The sequence below is a fragment of the Stegodyphus dumicola genome, chromosome 6, assembly GCF_044657685.1.
Source record: "Stegodyphus dumicola isolate Sdum_Otavi_A_Nest chromosome 6, ASM4465768v1".
NCBI lineage: Eukaryota > Metazoa > Arthropoda > Arachnida > Araneae > Eresidae > Stegodyphus > Stegodyphus dumicola.
This window is the reverse complement of record NC_140773.1, coordinates 44,323,385-44,346,962: the sequence shown is the minus strand read 5'-3', so window position 1 is coordinate 44,346,962 and position 23,578 is coordinate 44,323,385. Positions and strand designations below refer to the sequence as shown.

General features: G+C 34.7%; 1 protein-coding gene across 1 annotated transcript in view; it reads left to right on the top strand.

Annotated features, from left to right (window-relative positions):
* The window catches only part of LOC118203441 (putative cytochrome P450 49a1), a 35,593-nt gene extending 16,556 nt beyond the window's left edge, over positions 1-19,037 (top strand). Inside the window, exons 5-8 of the mRNA XM_035375718.2 lie at positions 1,699-1,868; positions 7,416-7,494; positions 10,777-10,974; positions 14,566-19,037. Of these exons, the coding sequence (XP_035231609.1) occupies positions 1,699-1,868; positions 7,416-7,494; positions 10,777-10,974; positions 14,566-14,673 (555 nt within the window). The 3' untranslated portion in view covers positions 14,674-19,037. The remainder of the gene's footprint in view (positions 1-1,698; positions 1,869-7,415; positions 7,495-10,776; positions 10,975-14,565) is intronic.
* Positions 19,038-23,578: the final 4,541 nt, after the last annotated feature.

Below are 23,578 nucleotides of genomic sequence, written 5' to 3'. Positions count from 1 at the left end.
CACTACGAGATGATGTCATGAGGCTGCGGCACGAATGAGCGAGCTAAGGTAACATCCCATGTAATAGTGATCTTCCATGGGGTGTTAAGTAAGGTTGCTCCACAATTTCCTTGCTTTCATGTTACATGGAGTAATTTGGCTTATAGAAACATACAGGAGTTTTGCAAGAGCCCGCTAATTAAAAACTGAATAACTTTTGAATGGAAAATATTTTTATTTCAAATTTTCAGCATTTACTCTGACACTGCAAAACGAAGACATTGAGGACACAAGTTTTAGCTCGAAGGTTTCGATAACTACTTGAGTTGGTCTAGAAAAAGGACTCTTTTTTTTTTTTATAACGTTGCTTTCAGTTTTTATGACTTTTGATCGATCAAAGTTTCTAAATGTTTCATTTTTATAATAGCTTTATGAGAAGTTGACCGGCGATAAGTTAAGGTTATGGAGGGGAAAGGGGGAAGCAAGCACATCCTTTATCAAAGCAAGCGTCTTTGCACAGCTGCCGTAGTTACTCCTGAGCAAATCTAGGACCTGAAATTTAAGACAGACGTCGCGTATTGGCAGGAGTTCTATCTTGCTGAAATCGTTTGTCTTGTATCCAATGATCGTGGCAGGCGTCAGGAATGAACCTCGTTCATTACAACTCGATATCTAGCATTCTGAATTCACTCTCTTGTCAATATATTACGGACCCAAACTGCCATGAGCATATAAATGACGCAAAACCGTAATCTTTTGTGAATAAAAAGGTTTGGCGATGATCATTTTAAGGCTTTTTTTTTATCAAATTCTGACAATTTTGGTGACTGACGTTAAAATTTGTCTGTTTTAAATACTGACTTTTGGCCATACAACCAGAAGTGTGCTTCATTGAAAGAAACAATATTGCCAGCCTTGAACCAATATTTATCATTTGGCACGTGATGTTGGTGAAATCTAGTTTCTTTTTAACTGCATCCGTCCCGAGAGGCTATCCTAACGGTATTTTTTAAGGGAAACCGTCAATATCTTCGCGAGTTCTTTTCCATGTGTGGCTGAGTTAATTTTAGGTTGTTGAGTCAAGTATCAAATTGATGTTGATGGTTTTTCCTCCATTACTGGTTTGGAAGTTTTCATGATTTCAGGCACCCTTAATGTTTTTTGGTTGGTCTGTGTGCCCTCTTTGCCATTAGTCTGAGAAGGTTTTCTTTCAGAATTGTCAATTAATGCACGCCGTGTGTCTGGGGATGGCTTTGCTTTATGAGTAAAGGTGCTAGACCGTTTCACAGGTATTTTAGCAAGTCTCCGGTATCAAAAATAAAAATGTTTTTATTTAAATATGGGCCTATTTTAGAGCATATTAATTTCGAACAAAAATAACCTCACTCCGTAAATAAGTTTCGTTTGGTTTCCTCTGCAAACTCACAAAATTTGGTTAGGTTAACGAGTTATCATTTAAGACCCACTAAAACACTCTGTTCATAATTGCAGGGATTATATTACTTTCGTTTCAAGTTAGCTACATAAGAATTAATTTTAGTATCAGAAGAAACTCAAATATAAAAATATGCTTTGTAAATGATAATAAAGTATGTTTCGCTTCCAGTTTTTGATCTCGTCACTTTTAAAATCAGGTTTATTCAGAATCGGAACAAGTTATAAAATTAAAAAGATTAACATGCAGTTCTTTCAGTTCTTTTACTTTTATTTCTTTTACAGACGTCACATACAGTCGGGTTTCTTCTGTACAATTTGGCTAAGAATCCAGATAAACAGCAGATTCTGTTTGAAGAAATTTCTAAATTGCTTCCATCGAAGGATCTCAAGATAACGCAAAATGTTTTCAATGAATTAAAATACTTAAAATCGTGCATGAAGGAATCACAGAGGTTTGTATCTTTTTTAATTTTTTTTAAGAGATGTGAGTTTAAATACATAAATTATTTTTAAGTGTTGCATTATACTAATAATACCTGTTGAAATCTAAAGTTATAAAGTATTACATTTGTGTAACTTCATATTTTTTTAAAATTTATTTCTTCAAAAATTATGAGAGTATTTAGCAATTATATTTTTATCATGTAAAAATGTTATTTCTTTCATAACTATAAAATTATGCTTTTAGCAATTGGCACCAACCTAGAGTTTGTATTGCGTAAGTTTGTTTTTAATATAAACATAAGTTTAGTCTTGTCATTTACGTAGTGTGAATGTTTACAGTTTAATTTATTCTTGATGGATATTCTGAAGACTTCATCTTACGCGGATGTACAGGTTATTCGAAAAGGTGGCTGCGGATTTTATATTTTTAAATATTGACACTGGGCATATAATTCTAAGGATGAAGTTTCTTCATATGCAGTTGAGAATCTATGAAAATATTTCCAAAAGTATGTATTACAGACTTCTTTAAAATAAAATCCGATGTTTTATATTACCCCAGTAAAATAAATATTGTAAAATACTTATCATACTCTAATTAATTAAAAGCAAAAGTTACAGTTTGCAAAATTCAAAAGTGTATTACAGAGGGAATTTACTGACTTGTTTCCACTTCTATTACCGGTGGAAATCAAGAGATTTAAGGTCAAAGACCAGACGTTCTGTAATTTATGGGATATTCCAGCGCTTCACAGCAGTGACAAACTTCAGTGTATATTCTTCAGGGTATAAAAAAGTTCCATTATTAGGTTTTTATCCCACCTTCTTAGCGCGCCATCATGGTTTAGTGGTCTGAGCGCGTATTAGAGAGGTCCGCGGTTCGATTCCTGGCGAAGGCGTTGCTCATTTTTTATCTTGCCTGCTTCCAAAAATACCTAATGTCTGTAACCATACTCTGCACATTTTCTCCCAATGAATATTCTCCATATGGTAATGAAAATGTGTTTATAGGATCAAAAATGTATTCAATAAAACATAATTATATTTCTTAGATATTTGTTTCAGAAGGCTCGCGATATACACAAAAACATCAAATTTATAAAACAATTTATTAATTACATCTCCATTTTGCGCTTGAAAAGTGGACAGTGAAATTTTAAAAAGTGATAGAATTTTAAATGAGCAACTCTGAAGACTTTGAAACCTAAGTTGCATGAGCAACCTAAGTATCATACGTTTGCATAATGGTTTCCATGTTTGTTAAAACAACATTCATTAGTAAATTAGTAGCTGACTCTTGAGAGTTTTTATTAATCATACGCATGAAAAGGAACATAAAGTTTTGTATTTAACCTATTAGAGTATATTAAGTATCTTGCTAAATGCATTTGCTATACAGGTCTTATTAAAAGTCAGCTTTTATTTTGAATGTACCCTCTCATTCACATTATTGCAATTGTTCTCATAAAATATGAAGCCTTATTTTGAGAAACTTCTAGTTGCAAATATAGAGTCAATATTAAGGAATTAAGGAAATAAAGTTAGTAGCCAGCTTTTTTCGAACACTTTCTAAATTTTCATCCTTAATAAATTTAGCATTTTGGCATTAGAAACATTCTTATCGGAATCTTTGCAAAGTTTTAGACCGTTACGTTACGTTAGACTACCAAATATATCATTCACTCGCGTTGACAAGCGTTATCGTTGCACGTAACTAATCAGATCGTTAATTTATCTTCCACATAACTTCATAGCCGGGTACAAGAGTGTTGTCCTTCAGTGAAACGTACGATATTTAATTTATCTTTCTGATTTAATCAATATGCAATTCATTAACGAAGAACGAGATTTAGAGGCGATAAATGCCTTTTTTTAGTAACTTAAGTCTGTTTCATTCCTTCGATTAAAAATGCATTAATAAATTAAATTGCTGGTAAAGTATAAAGCAAGATTTTGTATTAAATACATACGAATGATATAACAATTACAGTAATGCTGCAAGTATTTTAATTTATATCAATTAAAAAACTATAATTAAAATACAAATTGAACATCTAAATAATTAAGAAATACCTTCTTGTATTCTACAAAACGGCAAAACTCTGAGAACTGGTCAGTTGCGACACCACGAGGAATATAAATTTTATACCTTATGTTTTGTGTAGTGACAGTACTTTTCCAAGCCGAATGAATGATATATTCCTGTTAGTGCAATCTAGAATAATGATCCACATATTTTGAAAATTCTGTCTGGGCTAATCTTGGTAAAAGTCATTTACACAAGCTCCATGCAAAATATAATTTTAAGCTAGATTATTAATTGCCAAGGGTATTATTTAAGAAATGCATTATTCGTGAAGAATATAATATTACCACAATCGTGAAGTTCTTAAATAAAATCTCATAGAAATTCAATAATAATATTAAGAAAATAAAAAATCTTATTTCCATCCTTGATTTTGATGGAAAATTAACTAGCAACAAGAAAAGACCTTAAGCAGCGCTTAGAAATTTGTTACAAATAAACTACAATCGCTTAGCAAGTTAGAGAACGTTTCATCTATTTCTATAATCAAGCAGGAGTTCGTTCAGTCCGTATCTGAGAGAGGGACGGAGAACTTAAGCACAATACCGGGTTTCTGTTTGTGTTGAGACTCACCAGTGGATAGAAACCGTTGAGTGCTGGGAATTCGACCTAGGTCCGAGCTCAGGCGAAAGAGCTGGTTGTATGGTTAGGTTTCGTGGCTTTCCTCATGCATAAATGTGAATTCGAGCCATTTTTCCTTAGGACGTCCTTCACGAAGGCATCCCTCTAGACTTCGTATGCTTTGCCATGCTTATGAAACCTAACTTGATCTTCTTTTTGCATAGTCTCATATTATTTAGTTAGATATCTGTTTCTTTGCTATTAATTTAGGTCATAATCAATTTTTCTCCTTGATAAACACAATCTCCATTAATTTCCATTCAACGTATTATTTTTTGGCCATTTCTTTTAAATTGAATATGGTTTGAAAAAAGCTTTTCCCGATTCTCTCCACTCTTACAGGAGAACTTTGTTCTAATCAGCTTTTCTTCGCTCTGCCAATCAACTTCTTGGTTTCTCGATGCAAGGAGGATATTCATCTGTGCTATTTTGCAGCAAAGATGAAGAGTTCGATCATATCATATACCAGAACTCCATTCACCGAGCCTTTTCGACTATATCGCGTTCAATATACCTACTGCTATCATGGTACAGGACATTTGAAATGCTATTCAACTGCTAGACAAGTGATTCACATTTACAGCAGAATAGGAAAGTCTGCTTAGGAGCCCATTTTATGAATTTGTTTTAGTTTTAAGAAATAAACATTTGAGAAAGACTGGACTAAAAACATTTCTAATATCATTATCTATCTGATAAATTTTATGAAGACTTGCAACTTCTTAGTTACTAAACGATGCTTCTAATGCCATCTGCTATGTACCTGGCACAAAATTATTAAATCTTATTTGTTTATTTTTTCCGCTCTGTTAAATTCTTTGCAGCTTGTATAGAACTTTCTTCTTCCTCATCGCATGCCATTGTGGTGTAACTGGAAACATATCCGAATAGTAATTTCGGGATATCCGTTGTTCGAATCCGGCGAAGACATCGCCGGGTTTTCGTATTTTGTGCTTCGAAACAAAAGTTTAGCTGATTAACATTGTTGAAAACGATATTTTATTACAGCATATGTAATGATGCTATCTACACTGCCCTCCAAAAGTTAAGGAACAGCATGTTTTTTGTGGTTAATTTGAGAACGAAGCAACACAGAAACAAGAAATTTAGGAGACATGTTCACTTAACAGTTCTTTAATGAATGTGACATAGAATATTTTTTTAAGTTTAGCGCAAATACAAATTACAACAAAGCACTGCAGCCTTGGCAGAGAAATCCAGTTTTGGAGAAACTGTGCATTACAGTTTTGTGAGGAAAAATGTGGTGATAGCATTACAAAATTAGGGTCTGAAGAGGAATGTGTCCATCCATAGTTGCATTAAAATGGAGGCAGCGACGTTCCATGCTGTCAATTAAATTGTCGGTCAGTGAAATGTAAGCAACGACCAGACGCGGAGTAATTCTTGTTCAAGCTCATATAACAACCTTGGAGGAGAACTCAAAGCAGCAACCTGTCTCCGAAGGTAGTCTTAAATATGCTCTATCGGATTCCGGTCTGGGGATTGAATTGATAATTCCAGCGACTCCATATCATCAAGATAGTCTTCAGCAATCCGAGCCTCGCTATGGTCGCGCATTGTCGCATTGTCGTCCATCAGAAGAAATCCAGGACCAATAGCAGTGGCATATGGGTGGACATATTGATCAAGGATCTCGTCTCGATATCTTACACCGGTCAAAGTTCCTCCATGGAACACATGTAGATCAGTATGATGAACGACAGAGATCCTAGCCCAAGCCATTGTTTCACAACCTCTGTAGGTGTGTCTTTCCACAATGTGGGATGGGTGGTATCTGGTACATTGTTTTCTCTAGATCATCTGACGACCTGAATCACTCTCCAGTGTGAACCTGAACTCACCTGTGCAGAGAACAGACGTCCATTGTTGACTGGTCCAGGAGATGTGTTCTCTTACACAACATAAACGGGCACCGCTGTATCCTCGGGTCAAGGGGATACAAACAACTGGTTTGTCTTGCATACAGACCTGTATTGTGCAGACGTCTGCGCACTGTAGTAGCTGAGATTTTTACTCCTGTTGCAACTACTTGATATGGCACGAGCTGAGGAATTGTAATGTTGTTCCTCCTTCGGGTCGAAATAGCTATATAACACTCTCCCGGAAGTGCTTAACAATTGGTCTGCCTGGAACATGTCTTCTAGGCACAGAAGCTTCGGATTAAAACTGATTCCATAGTCTGTGGACCACACTACGAGAGACATTGAGACGTCTAGCAGGATCAGTTTGTGACAACCCCATTTTCATCCATTCGATCGCCGCCACCTCAGCGAATCCGGCAAAGGACTTCTATTGGAAACTGATAGACTCTCCTGGCTATTGTCAACGGAATTTCTAATAACAATTGAAGATCAACACACGCGAACAAAATTTAAAATTTTTGCATTTTTTCTCCAACTCCTATATAAGCATTCATTTCAGTAAAATAGTAGAGGTAGTTATTGTTTTTGCATATATTTTCTTAAACTTCATTACTATCATGGATATAAACTGTTAATTTAAATGTTTTTGACATTTTTGTATGGTGAGCTTTGAAAAACATGAAGTTCCTTAACTTTTGGAGGGCAGGGTATTTTGTACGAATTATTCTATTCGTAGTTTTCGCTTTCTTCTATTTTAGGGCTTAGATGTTTACGATCTAACTAACATCATTTGAATGTTGATGTTTTATATTCCTTGTTAAAAATTCCATTTTTCTTCAAGTACTCTAATTTTTCATTCAGTGTTTAAAGAAAACAAATATAAAACATAAGTTGTATTTAAAATTGTTTTCCATTGAAGCATGTTAAAAGAATGAGGTTTAAACTTGCGCTGCGTATCATTCCAGGATGAATCCAGTAATAGGTGGTACTGGTCGGCAATTAGAAACGGATGTGGTGATTTCTGGGTACCAGGTTCCTGCTGGGGTAATGTTTCTTTTCATATTTCACAACAAGAAAAGTATTTTTCTTTTCATATTTCATAATAATAAGAATATTTAAATATAAAATATTAATGTTTTAAATCTAACTTTATTATATATAAGGGAAACTCGGAATTAAATTGTAGCTCATGAATTCTATGACGTTTTATTTTCATACTGATTAATTTTTAAACTTTTAAATTTAATATTCACGATAGCACTGAACATGATATTTTATCATACTGCATGTGTTTTTGATGTCAAATACCGTATATGTGGCAATAAGTTTACGACATTTCATGCATGGCTTTTATAAAAGGATTTCAAAATCTTTGTGCTTCATTCCTCGCTAATGTCTGGAATCTCAACGATATCGTTGCTGCTGATCATGATATACTAGCACGTATGCAGAACGAAACGAATTGTCACATAGATGTCTGTCATATCAACAAAGATTAACATTTTATGAAATTCGTAAGTTTCTATTTTAGCAAAATAAAAGTTAGTATCGGTTCCGAAGTTTATTTTTTATGAATTCTTAGACTGTTTTATTAAATTATAAATAAGACTGTATTATTAAAGACGTCTCAAATGAGGTTAGAAACATTATTTTTCTTAAAAACTTTCCAGGAAACAAGAAACTGTCGCATGCTAGTGGCGTTTATACTCGAAATATACGGGAAACCAGCATATACGCCTCTAGTTCTGAAATTTCCTTAAGGGTTTCTTGGGCACTACATGAAAACTGGCTCCCGTATATCTGGATTCAGAAGCGGTAGACCTCCAACAACCACTAGAAGGGAGAGCGTGTCTTATGACGAGATGCGAATATGGTATTTTTGTAAACCTTCAGGGATATGGAATTTATGTTGCAACTTGTATCACGATGAATGATTGGTAATATGTTACATAATATAACCTATTCTTCGTACAAGCGTAAGTGGTAACCGTGTTCACTTGAGTTCAACAAAAGGAGCGTTTTGCATGAAGTTCACTCGTCCTGTTCTGAAATTGAATGAGGGATTTATTCTGATTAATTGATCTTCCAAACTTTTGTGAAATATTGAATGTAAAATCATAAAACCAACCGAATGAATAATGCTACCAAATTATGTATAGAAAAAAGTTTAATTTTCCAATTCTGGGCTGTTTGAGTGTTCTGGTACCTGGATTCGCTTTCCTATGATGGGACTATATAACCGCTTGCCATTTAATTGCAAGTTCACACTGAGGGTCTTAATTTCTATGCCAGTATTTACCTTCGCTAAACTGTAGTACAAATGTTGGACTCCAGTTGAGATTCGATTGGAATCTTGTCTAGAATCAACAGCAGATCTTTAAGAAAGAGGCGAAAAATTGCGAGTAACGAGAAAGCATTAGAACATCAGCGTCCCAAGAGAATTAATCATACTATTCGATGGCAATATTCAAGCGAGTTACTGATGTTTACACGGTGTGCTTGCAAAGTTTTAGGCGTAATATGTTTTAACAAATTGCTGCAAACCTGTCAAATGATAACTGGCAACAATTATTAGTGTGACACATGAATTTGCTTCCATGTCTTTCTACTTATGGACAAAATTTTCTTTGCATTTATTTGTTTGCTTTGATCCAGCGAACATCTAAGGAATAGCAATAAAATTTTGCTGTAACGCAAGAAACCCAGCACCGGACATATCTGAAAATGTCTCAAGCATATAGGAATAAAATATTAATACTATTCAATGCTTTTCGTTGGTAAGGATAATTTCGCAATGGATGCGAAGATGCTGATGATAAACCTAGAAGAGGCTGCCATTCGCTATTAAGAATAGACGAAAATATAAAAACGTTGGTCAAATACTGCTGAAAATTGGCAACCTGTTTCTTTGAATGATAGCTGTTGGACGTAAGATCATTAAAGACGCTGTTCAAATTGCATTCTCGTCAAGAAGTTGAAGAAAAGAATGTGTCGCAAGTTTCTGCCCCTTCCCTTTTTCATCTTATTTGAGACTTGCAGTCATTGTTATTATTACTGCAGAATACTTATTATTTGTAGGTCATTATTTTAATAGCATTGAAGTGATATGGAAAAACCAGGGATTTAAACAGTGTTCCAAAAAACCGTTTTTAGGAAAAAAATTAACATGCCAAGCTTTGGACTCAAAGGTCTGTATATCGATGAAGGCTGTAAAATAAGAATGTTGTTTTTTCAACTTTCAGTTTTGTACGATCTTCATCTTAAAGCGAAATAAATGATTTCATAAATTTGCAGATGAAGAATAACATTAATTGATAGTATTATATTACAATGCAAGCTTAAATCATTGCTTTCTTGTTCGATAAGAGTGTAACGTTTTAATACATTTATTTTTAATAATCATTGCGATATTTATGCGTATTTATCTATAAGCCATAGATCAAATGCAATATTTTTTGTAAAATACAATTTTATACAAACTCGAATAAATATATGTTTTGTAATGTTTATGACAACGGTACACCGAATGCGTACAAATTTACTGCCATGGTGAATGTAAATTCACGATGTTTAAGATGAAATTTTTTAAAAATTACTTGCAATTTTCTAGATGAATCAAAATTAAAATTTCTGAACTTCAGTTTTAGCACAATATTTGTGTTTTTAAAACGGTTTTGTTTATTTCAATATTCACAGAATATTCAGCAAGATTATTTAATATTGACTGTTATTATTGGTAAATTTCGTCTTGGAATTTTGTTAAAAAGCAAACTACTGTGACAAAATTAAATTAAAAATTATTTTGTTATGCTGAGATCTGGCTTCAGGGTTAACTCTAAATCTTGTACGATTCCATGATAATATAGATAAGTAATTGGGAGTATGAGGTTTCAGACGGCGGTAGGAAGATAAAAGATCTTTTCGCTTTCTGAAGAGAGACTGAAAGAGAATGCCTTCTGTTGCCTTAATGAGTAAAGCATTTTCGAGTCGCAGGGTACGGTTGGAGAGGAATGTACGTGTGTTTGAAATAAAAGACTTCTTTACGCAGGAATTATCAAAAAGCCTAAAGAGAAAGCTGAGTAATTAACAAATACGTTGTATAAAGTTAGTGATAGCGTAACTTTGGGAGAAAGGCTTAACTTGGAACAGGGCACCATTTTAAATGGCTCTTGGACTGTAAAGAAAAAAAAGACAGATTTACCTACTAGACTATTTATTGTTTTGAGAAACGTTGTATCGGGCCGTAAAGATGTGTCGAGAAGTGTAGAATTGGACAAGTTTTAGAATTAACCTTGAAGCCAAATTTCTACGTAATTTCTTTTTCAGACGCTTATCGCCGTCTCTTTCCAAGAAGTCTACAGAGATGAAAAATATTTCAAAAACCCCGAATCTTTTCATCCTGAGAGATGGCTAGAAAGAGAAGACAAGCATTATCGCTATGCCTTCGTGCCTTTCGGTTTTGGAACTCGCAGCTGCATTGGTAGAAGACTCGCAGAACTAGAAGTCATTTGTATCATCGTAGAGGTAAATAAATCTTAATTTAGAGATGCCATACACACCTTTATTGAATAAATGGACTGACACAGTGTGATATATTTGTTACCATCATGTAGAAGCATCGTAGTTATTTGACAAATATTAAATCGTCGTGCAAACATTCAGGGACTCATTCTCTAGGGGCTTGTGACAGTATACTGGCGTCTCATGAGATGTTTTTCTAGGACGCAGTGGAATTTCTTTCCCTGAGAGGTTTCAAGAATGGCTTCAAGCATATCTCTGGACCACTGATAATTTTTCACCCAATCCAGAGGACAATTAAGATAACTTCTTAGGACAAAAAAAGCTGATAAGCAGTTAGGCTTGTGCGTACTCTTGTGGTGTAATGGTTAGCACATTCAGGTAGGGAATAGAATATCCGTGGTGCGATTGCGAGCAAGAGTGGAGTTGGTTTTTCTCTTTTCTCTATCCTAAAAAATCTTATAATATCTACAGGACAAGAAGAACTGGGTGGGACACCAGAATTATGCCAATAGTTGTATAGGTGCAGTCGCACTGCACTAGCTGCGTAGCTGAGCTCCAAATTTGAAGGAAAGCACTCAGGCAATGGTCTCAAAGCTATTTCATCATTGTTTCCTTACTGGAAATGACTTTTCGGCTGGCCATTATTTAAATGCCCCCTTACAGACAGTATACGTTTATAAATATCCATTTCTTCTCCGAGATTCGAACGAGCTCATCGATGAGGCAATAGCACACCACTAACCATTATATCGATTAGGACCGAATTTAGTGGCTTATGGCAAGGCTTGTTTTGCGTGACGTCACTGTCTCCTAGTCTAGAAGAAACCACTCCCTTTTTTTATCTTTGTTTCTCCTACCTGTATAAGTAACTGACGTCAGCATTGTGAATATCCTAACTTCACTTGTCTACTGACTGACCTTGGCTCCAGAACTAAACGAATTACCGCATTTAGCCGACTTATTCTCGTGTCTTTCTTTGCACCTGTTATCAACTGGCGGACAGAAATAATAGTCCTATAGTGACACATGATCGCTGGGGTATAATGATAGTATACAATTCTACATTCACGACAACAAGAAGCACCTCACGTTTCTTACATCTGCTCAATGAAAGTGTACTTTTCTTCCCTGTAGTATGGATTGGTTGTCATTCTTTTAACTGCATTATTTCTATTATGAAGTTCTTTAGTTTAATATATTTAATATAATCTGGCGTACAAAATCCTACCTTAGGTGTCCTCCCCATAACTCCCAAACGCCCACGTCCGCGTCTTCTCCTATGTTTGTACTGTATTTTGAACCAATTTGTATACTGATCATTTTTCGTTTATGAAGGGCTTAAAAGTGAAATACGAATAAATTTCTTTGTAAAAACGACCAGATAAAGTGAGCTGAACACATTTCAGTTAATTTAATGGAAATCGGTTTTTGGAAAGAGGGCAAGCTTTTATAGAATTATTGTAATGTGCATGGTTTATATTCAGGTTTCAATCATAATAATAATTTAGTTTTAGTAGGGATTTACGCAAAGATATTTTGAAGTATTGACGGTAAGATATTTTGAAGTTCATTCTTTCTGATGGATGTGCACGTGTGCATATCAAAACAAGAGCTACACACTGTTCATGGCACTCGTTCGATGATCTATAAAATTGAAATTTGTTTTCCTGATAGGCGTCATTCATTTCGACCTTGCTATTCAGAACAATCAACCACATTACCAGGGGAAATGATCGTATCTACAAACCACAAGAATATGAAATTGATGAGGAAGCCAAACTCCCCTCCCCCCCCCACACACAGAAAAGGGATAGTTTAATATAATACGAGTAGGCACTGGTCAAATACTTTCTATGCAAAGTCATTTGAATCAGATGAAAACTATGGCGTGCATTTCAGAAAAGAAGAGATCTCAAGATATCGTTATGCCGCAATTTATAATCTGTAACTGACGTGTAAATCAGCATATATAAGTCAAGGTATCTCCTTTCATATGCGGTTTCAGACAAGATGCTTATATCCCAAGAAAAACTTGCAGCACTCTGCCGGACAAATCAGCATTTATTGAAGGAAAGCGTTCAGTTAAGGAAAAGAAGGTCTCTACTGTTTAGAAGTACATTTAATACATACCGGCCTAGCCTACAGACTTTTACAATGACATCATTCAATGGCCGACAACGGAAACAGAAAGCAACGAGGAGAACGGCGACGAAGAAAATTAAAGTTTTAATTACTATGGGGAATATATTTTTACTTATTGTTTATTATTACATTTTAGCAGCTTCTTAATACTTTCAGACTTATTTATGTAATAAAATAAAATTTGTTTTTTAATGCTGTTACATTTTAAATTTTTTTACTATTTTATGTTTTAGAATAGATAGATTGTACCTAATTAGCTTAACAATATTTTTCTAAATTTACATTAACTTAGCGTGAGACATTTGTTTTCATAAGCGGCAACAAACTTCAATAACACAATTCCCCCCTCCCCTATTTTGTGCCCAGTCTGGGAAGGAAAATTTTCGCAAGTTGTGAAAAGAGGCTATGCATCAATTTATTAAAATTTTGTGCGAGCGGCCATGGATAACTAAATCGTTTAAAAACCGCTGAATTACATGGATTATAGTTATATCAATTTCATAACTTTTTTGTTGTTGACTTTTGACATTCTTGTGAGGAACGGAATAGTTCTTTGTTGCTCCTGTTTAATTTGACTTTTGTCACTTAATCCCTTTTTACATCTACCCTACTAACCTTATAAGGTATTTCTCCCACCTTAGCGATCCTACGTGGTGTAGCAGTCTGCATTCTCAGCGCGTAATTGAGAGGTCCGTGGTTCGATTTCCCGCGAAGGCGTTGCTAATTTTTCATCTTGCGTACTTCCAAAAAATACCTAATGTCTATACAGTGGCGCCCGAACTAAAAGGGTGTTGCATGATGACTCTCCTCACCCAGGATTTGGCGACTGGGTCCCCTAAAAACCTTAGTCGCCCTTTAAAAAGGGGGAGTATATAAGATATTTCTTCCGCCTTCTTAGTGAGCCTTCGTGGTATAGTGGTCTGCACTCTCAGCGCGTAATTGAGAGATCCGTGGTTTGATTCCCGCCGAAGGCGCTACTAATTTTTCATCTTGCCAGCTTCCAAAAAATACCTAATGTCTCTACAACCTGACGGTCCGAAAAATACTTGTTAAAACTTCTGATTCGGAATTTTTTACAAACAGTATCCCTAAATGCCGATGTTTATTAGCGTAGCTTTTTGCTTCTTTTTTTTACTGAAGAGATTTCTAGAACAAAAAGCATGAACCAATCTTATTAACTATAAAGCTGAAATATTTTTAGAGGCTTTAAAAATATCGTTACAGATTGCAATGAGGAATGTTATGTTTGTTTTGTAAAGATAGTTTTACTTATGAATTTCTGTAGCCTTACGGCAAAAGTTGCTATCAATTAACATGGCACTCATTTACATGTTTAGTGTATGGTGCAATGGCAAAAACAAAGATTTCATTATTTTTCAGTGTTGTAATGTTCAGTTGTAGCTACAGAAGATTCCAATGTATAATATATTTTTTAAAAAATTTTCTTTGCAGATATTGCGGAATTTTAAAGTGGAGTACCATCATGAAGATATTGATATACGGGTCAGAATGATCAATATTCCAGACAGACCAATAAGGATAAATTTTGTAGAGCGATGATAAAGGTTCACCAAGAGATCAAGTAGAAGAACTTTACATTTAGATAACTACCTTATTTAAACCAATGCTTAATTTCAACTAATGGCTAATGGAACTCCATTACAGCATTGCTTAATTTTTAAATTGATGTCATAAAATTTGCTTGGCAGAACGCAGCCGTTGGTTCAGACGATTTTTGGTATTCTCTACTCACTATTCGAATAATTTAATGTCTGATAATTGCATATTGTATAAAATGTCTGGGATTTCTTAATCACAGAAATATGTTTTAACAGAAAATGCAATTCGTTCAACAACATTTTTTAACAATATCACTGGATTAAATAATAATAATAAAGCAATAAAAATTTTAAATAAAGTAGTGATGAGGAAAATTTGATGGGGTTAGATTAAATAGTCTTCAAACTGTAAATGAATATAATATAAATTTCGATCATTGAAACATACTCATTAAATTCAGCAATATTATTAACTAATTTTAGATTCCATATAAAATTTGAAGCAAATTTTAATCTTCAATTAATATAAAAATAAACATTTATCCTAACATACTCACATGAACAGTGATCGTTAAAAGAAATCAATTGATGTTTAAAAAAATTGTTCTGTTTCCTCTGTATTGGATGGTTTTTTAGACTGTTTACTTGTTTTTATACATTTTAATTTATTGATCAATATTTTATTAAAAAAATTTTGCATTTTAATCCAATGTCATATTATTCTGATTAATATTTCGTTTCATTATCATTTTTCTAGAATAGGTTTCTAAAACAAGTTTGGCCGTCTGCGGGAGGTAGTCGCCACGAGATAGAGTTCACTTTGTAAGCAAAGAAAATTGATTTAACTCAAATCGTGCGTAATTACCGAAAACATTAATGACTACATTTTTTAATGGTTAACTTAAATTAAAATTAAAAATTAATAACATTTTTTAATGGTCGACTCAAAAATTTGCAAGAAAGTCAAAATTATACTTCTATATAGCATTTTGTGTTTCTTCAATTTCACTACCTGTTGGAAACAGCTGCATAGGTACACTAATAGCCTGGTTATTGCTGTGTCCTAAGCTCAGAAGACTCCATAAAAGTGGACTGTTTGTACGTCCGCCAGTACGCTGTGTCTGTAACAACTATATCCTCGATTAGTCTGTTTTTCTAAATGCAGTTAATTAAAAACTGTAATATTTACTTAACTATTTACAAGCATGTGTAATAGTTTTCTTTCCTGCCTTGCATTCTGATTTTCATCATGGCCTCTAAATGCTTGCCCTAATCGTCGTAATAACTTTATAGTAGATATAATTCTTTTCAAAACTTTTTTTCTTTGCAATAAATCAAAATCGATCCTATTTGATATATTTTCTTAAAATAATTAATGAACGTATTTCAGTCGTATGCTAATAACGCTAGCCTTAGGATTTTCGTGCCTAATAACCCAAGTCTTTATGCAATATACCTCATTCTGAGTGGAACTGTTTTGATTAATGCTGGCGAACTGTAAATTGTAATAGTGTTCTCTTTTTCTAATATAGCGGAATTTTGGGTTTCGTTATAGAGAACAATGATAATTATTAACTATAAACTGCTATAAATTTCTATTTCACAATAATATGATTTTTCTGATTATGGAAATGCATGGAAGCCCTCATGCTTTGTGGTGTATTTTGGTACATCTTACAGTATGACCATTCTTTTGATAATATATTATTATAAGAAATATAATTGAAACTAAAGTCAGGAGAGAGTAGCAACGCAACACAAGGAGTCTCTCTTGCCCTTTGGTGGCCTCAAAAACTCGTCATTCCACCTCATAAATTCATAGGTGTTGCTTGCATTTTTAAAACGCTCCTATGTTTAACTGCGATTAGCGGTTTTTTTTTTTAAATAGACTGTATTGCGTTAATTTATTTAATTGCAATTGCCTAAAGCTTGCGTACGGTCTTCTTCGTTTGATGTGTATTGCACGTGCTCATATGTATGGCTGCATCCGCATTCTAAAAGCGTGAATAGTATTTTTACATCTTTCAACTTCCTAAGAGATTGTGACAAAATAACATTCCGGACTTTAAAGCCCCGCAACAGGAAGCACAACGGCCTTTACAGCACACATGAAACTGAGACCATATGTCAACTCTTTTGAGAGAAAATTAGTAAGTGAAATTTGAAATTAAATTCAGTTAGTCATAGTTTTATTTGGTTAAAAAATTGTGGTCAGTCAGCTGCTGGTCGTGAATTCAGTCCGCATGCAGTTTGAATTTGAGACCACTTCACTACTTAGCGGTCGCAGCAGGTAACTGTTGTAAAACTCCCCATTTCTATTATTTAAGGCGTGAGGAAGATTTAATTTTTTACTTTGATTCTACTTATTTTTTTATATTTTATTTCATCAATTTTTATTTATTATAATTTCTTAGTGCAATCGGAGCCTCTGTAAAGTACAGACGAAGACATTTAAGGCTCTCCGCGTAGCACAGATTCCGAACCCGCTGTTTAGGTAGAAGTAGTAGTAGATTTTTGGAGCAAAATCTTGCAGATTATATGCGTGGAACACATGTCTGGCACTTTCCAACACACTAAGTAAAAGCACATTTGTCAGATAAATACATGCTTAAAACAACAGCAAAAAATCATAGGAACTGCTAAGATTATAAATGCTGAGATGAAACATTTTAATAAACTAACATAATGATATATAAAAAATGAAGTAAAATTAGTAACATGATATTCATTAACAAATATATGTTATTAAAATAACCGTACAACATGAAAATAAGATTAAATTACGTAACAGAAACCGCTGTGTAGGAATAGTGATGTAATTTTGCTGCTACAGTCTGTCTCATTGCAATTCCCTCTGGCTGGAATTACGTTTTCTCTCAAAAACTGAAAAATAATTGAGCAAGATTTGGTTGAATTTATACATTGCAATTAGTAAGAAGAACCTCCAAAGTTTCAGTATGTGATGTTACGTCATTTGTGATAAGATCGCTCGAACTGCGATCTCTTAACAATCAACAAAATGAAGTCTTTGTGGCCTGCACGTGCTGCCATCTATTGGCTATAAAGTGAAACAGCGAATTTATTTCCAGGAAAGTGGATATAAAGTAAGATGAATACACGGAAATTTCAATTAATATTAGAAGCATAAATCCGTTACATTTTATTGTTAGATCAAAATAGAAATCATTTGTTTGAATCTAGTACTGATGCTTTAGATTTCGACTTGGGTGTTTTTACATGCCTCCTAAAGAAACTTGTTTCATCCTGCTAGCATACTGCTGCCAAGGCAGTAAGGAATATATTCTATCTATCGTAGCTTTATCAAATGACTGTAACAGCGTATACGATTCATAAATTCAGAATCATGATTGCTAAAATCAGTACTGAATCTTTGACTGATGCATCAACTTCAAGTAGAACTGAATTCCAGATGATGTATTGCTTATAATTCACCGCATTTGTTCTGGAATACCTACACCCGAAGGAAATAAAACGAACTCTTCGCAAGAAAAGACGATCCACGGTTTCTGACGATTTTATGCGTTTATGCAACCTTAGAGCAGCTGTTTCCAAACTGTGCCCCGCGGAGTTCTCCGCGGCTGCTCCAGGAAAATAAAATAAATAAAAACTATACTTGATATTAAAGATTTAGAAATAGAAAATAAAATCAAAATGGAAAAAAGAAACTAGAAATTATACTCTGAACGGGAATTTGCAAAACACAATTTCTCATTTCCTCTAGCAGCCAATCCGTCGTTTAGTAGATGCACGATGTTATCTCGTTGTTTATAACGTGAAACACATAAAAACAAACGTTTTGAATGCCATAACACTTTCTCCATCGTCTCGTTGGAATCGTAAGTCGTTGAAATCATCAGTTGCACGACTGTTGCGACCGCCTTAATCTGTATAATAGTTAGCTGTACAAGTCTACCGCATCACATTAGGCCTAGGTTAGAATCCTGGACAGTTGTGGATGCTTTTAAGTGTGTAGTGTCTGTACAGCATGAAGGCACTTAAATACTGGTCAGCCGAAAGTCCTGTCGAGTGGTTTGGTGGGTGAAAAAGAAGGGTGCGTAAGTCTGGGACCATTCCCTGGTGTGATTTCGTTCATTACTCGGGTGGAACTTTACCGGTATAACGACTAATGGTGCAATTTTAAGTGACTCACCCATTTTTACTTACACCTGTTGCCTGTTGCGCTAGAATTCGAAGTCTTTTGTAAGATAATATTTGATCTGATTTATATTTCTTTTATTTCGACTAATTTGACATTTTCTCATGGATAAATCAAATATAAGATGTATATTTTAACAAATATTTAACATTTTGTACACAATAATAAAATGTTTGAATTATAGTGTACTTTTATCTGTGCTTTTGAAACGTTTTTTCATAAACAGTGAGAACAAAGAAAAATTAAATTTTTTCGATTAGTTTACACATCTGATTGAGATATAGATTGAGTACTTTTCATCACATGATAAAAACAAATATTTGTCACAGAAATGGCACATTTAAATTTTTTCACCATACAGCTGAGCATTTTATTTTTGTGCGGGAAAGCATTAACTTACTCAAAAGAATTGGAAAAACATTGTTTAATCATAAAGTGGATATTCGATGGCTTTTTAATTAATTTAATCAAAAGTGGGTATTCGCTGACTCTAATCTTACTCATAATAGTCCTTACAAGTAAGTATTCCATGGATCCGAAACCAGTTATATAGCCGTGTTTATTATAACTAATGTACACTGACGGGGGGGGGGAGGAAGGGGCAGTCCTTATGTCTCCCGTTCTACTGGGCCGATTCACGACATTCAAATTGCGCTTTTCATGTCTCGAAAGCGCGACTTAAGATATGTATGAGATTTATATATATAGCATTGTTCATATATAGGTATTTTGACACAAAATCGGTCTTTTTCTGAAATGACATGCCAATTGTTTTCCATATTTCGATTCTACTACTCAAATTATGCCAAACTCCCAAGTTTTGTAAAAATCGCACGAGTAGTTTTTAAAAAATTAGCTCTCAAAATTTTAGCTCCTCAATGTTAATTCAATTTTGTATGTATTTAATAATATATCTTTCTTTTTTAATGAAACGTATTTGATTCTTTCCTACGCAGTTCGAAATTTAGGTTCATTCCAAATAAAATTCATTCATTTTTTATGATTGGTTTTTAAATAATTTTTATAAATTTTTCGAAAAAAGTTTGAATTATAACCAATAAAATTTTTACAATCATCTTAAAGTAGATGTATTTCTAAGCATACCTGCAAAAAATTAGAGCTTTTTTTTTAAATTTTCGAAGATAATACGTGAATTTATATTATGGCGCTTTTTGAAATTTGGTGTATTTGTTAAAAGAGATAATAACGAAAATGTGGTTTACGCTTTTTGTCAAAATTATTTGAAAGTAGGAACGAGTGACTTTTTTCCGCTCCTGCACAATGGAAGGGAAAGGAAAATAGGTTGCCATATATTAAGAAGTTCGCCAAGTGAATTAATCTTGGCGCAAACTGAAAAAATTGCGCCAAGATAAATTTTTGAATTTCTCCATAAATTTCACACAAAATTTTACAAAATTTAATATTGAGGCATAATTTGAGTCGTCGAATTGATGTATGAAAAAAAAAAAAAAAAAAAAAAAATGGTATGTTATTTCAGAAAAAGTATTTTCCAAAATACCTGTATTAGAACAAAGCTATATATAAATCTAATATATATTTTAAGTCCTAATTTCTTATTTTAAACAAAAATACATCATAAGAATTATCGTCTGATTTTGGAAATTATTACTTGTTTAAACAAAATATATTAACAGTTCCATATCTGAAGTGAACATGGAAAGGTGCTAAAAACCGAGGATAAGTTGCATTAGAAATTTAATTAGTCACCATTTTAATGACAGTAAAATGATTTAAAATGTTAAAAAAAAAAAAAAAACATTAATTGTAAAGTGATCAACTATTTTTGATTTATGATGGAAACTGCGTGAAACTGTTGAAAGTGCTCCGAAGTCTGGACTACATTTCAAGCTAACACCATTGAATCGGAGATTTATCCTCTAAAAAAATCATGTAACAAAGAAACAAACTCTTTTAATACATATTTAAAACAAAACTAAATTGTCAGTTAGGTTAAAGAAATATTTCAAGATGTATGGGAAATATTTCAGAATCTATATAGTCCATTTCATCTAAAGTTATTTTTGCATTTTTTTCCCTTAGGGTAACAATAAATTTCAGACAAGGAAAAGGACGGGAATCGAACCACGGACCTCTGGAATACCGGGCCCAGCGTGCAGAACCACGAAGGGACGCTAGAAAAGCGGGAGAAGTACCTTATATACTTCTCTTTTTTAAAGGACGACTGGGGTTTTTAGGGGATCCAATCGCCAAATCCTGGGTGCGGAGAATCCTCATCCAACACCCTTTTAGTACGGGCGCAACTGTAGAGACATTAGTAAATTGGAAAACCCGGAGAGATGAAAAATTAGCAAAAGCTTTCGCCGGGAATCGAACCACAGACCTCTGGAATACCGGTTCAGCGTGCAAAACCACTACACTACGTAGGCATGCTAGGAAAGTGGGAAAAATAAAATACCTTATATACTCATGTCCATAAATTAAGGATAATTCGGAGTCACGCGGAAATCAAACTCTAAAATAAATATATCATCTGTAAAATCACTACACACATCTTCAAGAATCATATGCAAATTTCAGAAAGTAATCAGATGATACCGATGTTACGTCACAATGACGAGAGTGTAAGAGAGTGATATATAAGGAATACAGGCAAAGAAGTAAAATTGTTCGCAGGCGCTTTATAAGCATTTCAGTGCAATAACCGAATAGTTATGACACAAATGACGCATTTGGATGATTTTTTACGTGGTAGAATTATCGGCCGTGTGGAATGTGGGCGTACCCAACTGGAAGTATCAGACGAACTTGAAATTGCCCAGTGTCATCTCCAGGCTTTGGCAACAATTCCAAGATGATGGTGATGTGAGTAGACGTTACAGCACAGGTCGCCCCAGAGTTACAACGCCGAATGAGAACCGGTATTTGGCAGTTACTGCCAAAAGAAACAGGCGGAGCACAGCCTCAGACCTGTCTCGTCAGCTCTCTTCAGCCACTGGTAAGACAATTTCAATGCAGACTGTATAAAGACGCTTAGGGCAGATTGGTCTATATGCTCTTAGACCTGCCAGATGCGTTCCACTTACTACAACTCACTGTCACCTGCGGTTAGCCTGGAGTAGAGAGCATGCATTGTGGACACCGCAACAGTGGGCTTGTGTGATGTTTTCTGACGAGTCCAGGTTTAGCTTGCAGTCTGATTCTCGCCGGACTTTCATATGGAGAGCTCCAGGTACCCGTTACCACCAAGAAAACATCACTGAACGACACCGTTACGGTGGTGCAGGATTGCTCGTTTGGGGTGGAATTATTCTGGGTTCCAGAGCTGACCTGCATGCTCAAATTGGAACCATGACAAGCCAAATCTATCGGGACGTCATTCTGGAATAACGTGTATGTTTGTTTCGGGGCGCCATGGGCGCACAATTTGTGTTTATGGATGACAACGCTCGTCCTCACCGTGCAAACATCGTTAGCGAATGCGTTCAATCGGAGGATATCACCCGTATGGACTGGCCAGCATTCTCACCGGACTTGAATCCAGGACATCACGTGTGGGACATGCTTGGCCGACGAGTTGCAGCCCGTCAACCTCCTCCTACATGTCTGTCGGAGAGCATTGCTTTTTTAGTGGTGTAATATCCCCCAAGATCAGATCGATAATTTGATACTCAGCATGCCTAGGCGTTGTACGGACTGTATCGCATCGTCTGGGAGACATACAATGTATTAACAATCATACCAACTATGTAATATTGGTTTTTTGTAGATAGGGTTTTTTTTGTAATTTGCTCCAGGGAGAAAAAATCGCTAATTTTTTTAATAATATCAAACATATAGTATCTTTTTTTGCTCTTTACCTTTTGCTTTTGTTTAATAAATAAGCTTTACAAATAAGTCAAATTTGTTTTGCTTCTAACTCTTCCTTTGCCTGATTTTCCATTATCCTTAATTTATGGACATGAGTATATATTTACCTTTTTAAAGGGCGACTGGGGTTTTTAGGGGACCCTATCGCCAAATCCTGGGCGTGGAGAATCTTCATCCAACACGCTTTTAGTTCGGGCGTCACTGTAGAGACATTAGGTATATTTTTGGTAGCAGGAAAGATGAAAAATTAGCAACGGCCTTCGCCGGGAATCGAACCACGGACGTCTGGAATACCGGCCCAGCGTGCAGAACCACTACACTACACAGGCATGCTAGGAAAGTGGGAGAAATACCTTATAATTTGATTATGAGAGAGAGTGCATGTTTACTTCATCCGAAAACGTAAATCACACTGACAGGAGCTACTAAGAATAAAAATAAAAATAGAAAAAACCTCTGTCATAAATTACCACTGAATAAAAATTCAAGCCTGTCTTGTAAAGCGAAGCAAAATAATAGAGTTTTGTTTCGCGAAACTCGTTGATGACAGTCGAATTGTATACGTAAGAAATAAAACAATTGTCAAAGAAATATGGAACGAATATTAGAAAATTCGCGAAAGAAAAAAAATTTCTCCAGCAGACTTTATCTTCTCAGAGAACCGTATATGTTAAAAGCAGAAAATGAATACCAGCTAGAAGGACACACCAGGTACAGAGACAGGGAAAAGTGTACGGGGTGCATATTTCACAAATGTACATCTAATGTAGCCACCGAGGGAGTGGCTTCTAGGATGGACCAATGAGCGTCCAGTAATATTTCTGTCATGTCACATGACCTTTCGCGTGCTTTAAGATTTAAGCAAGATGGTTGAAAATAT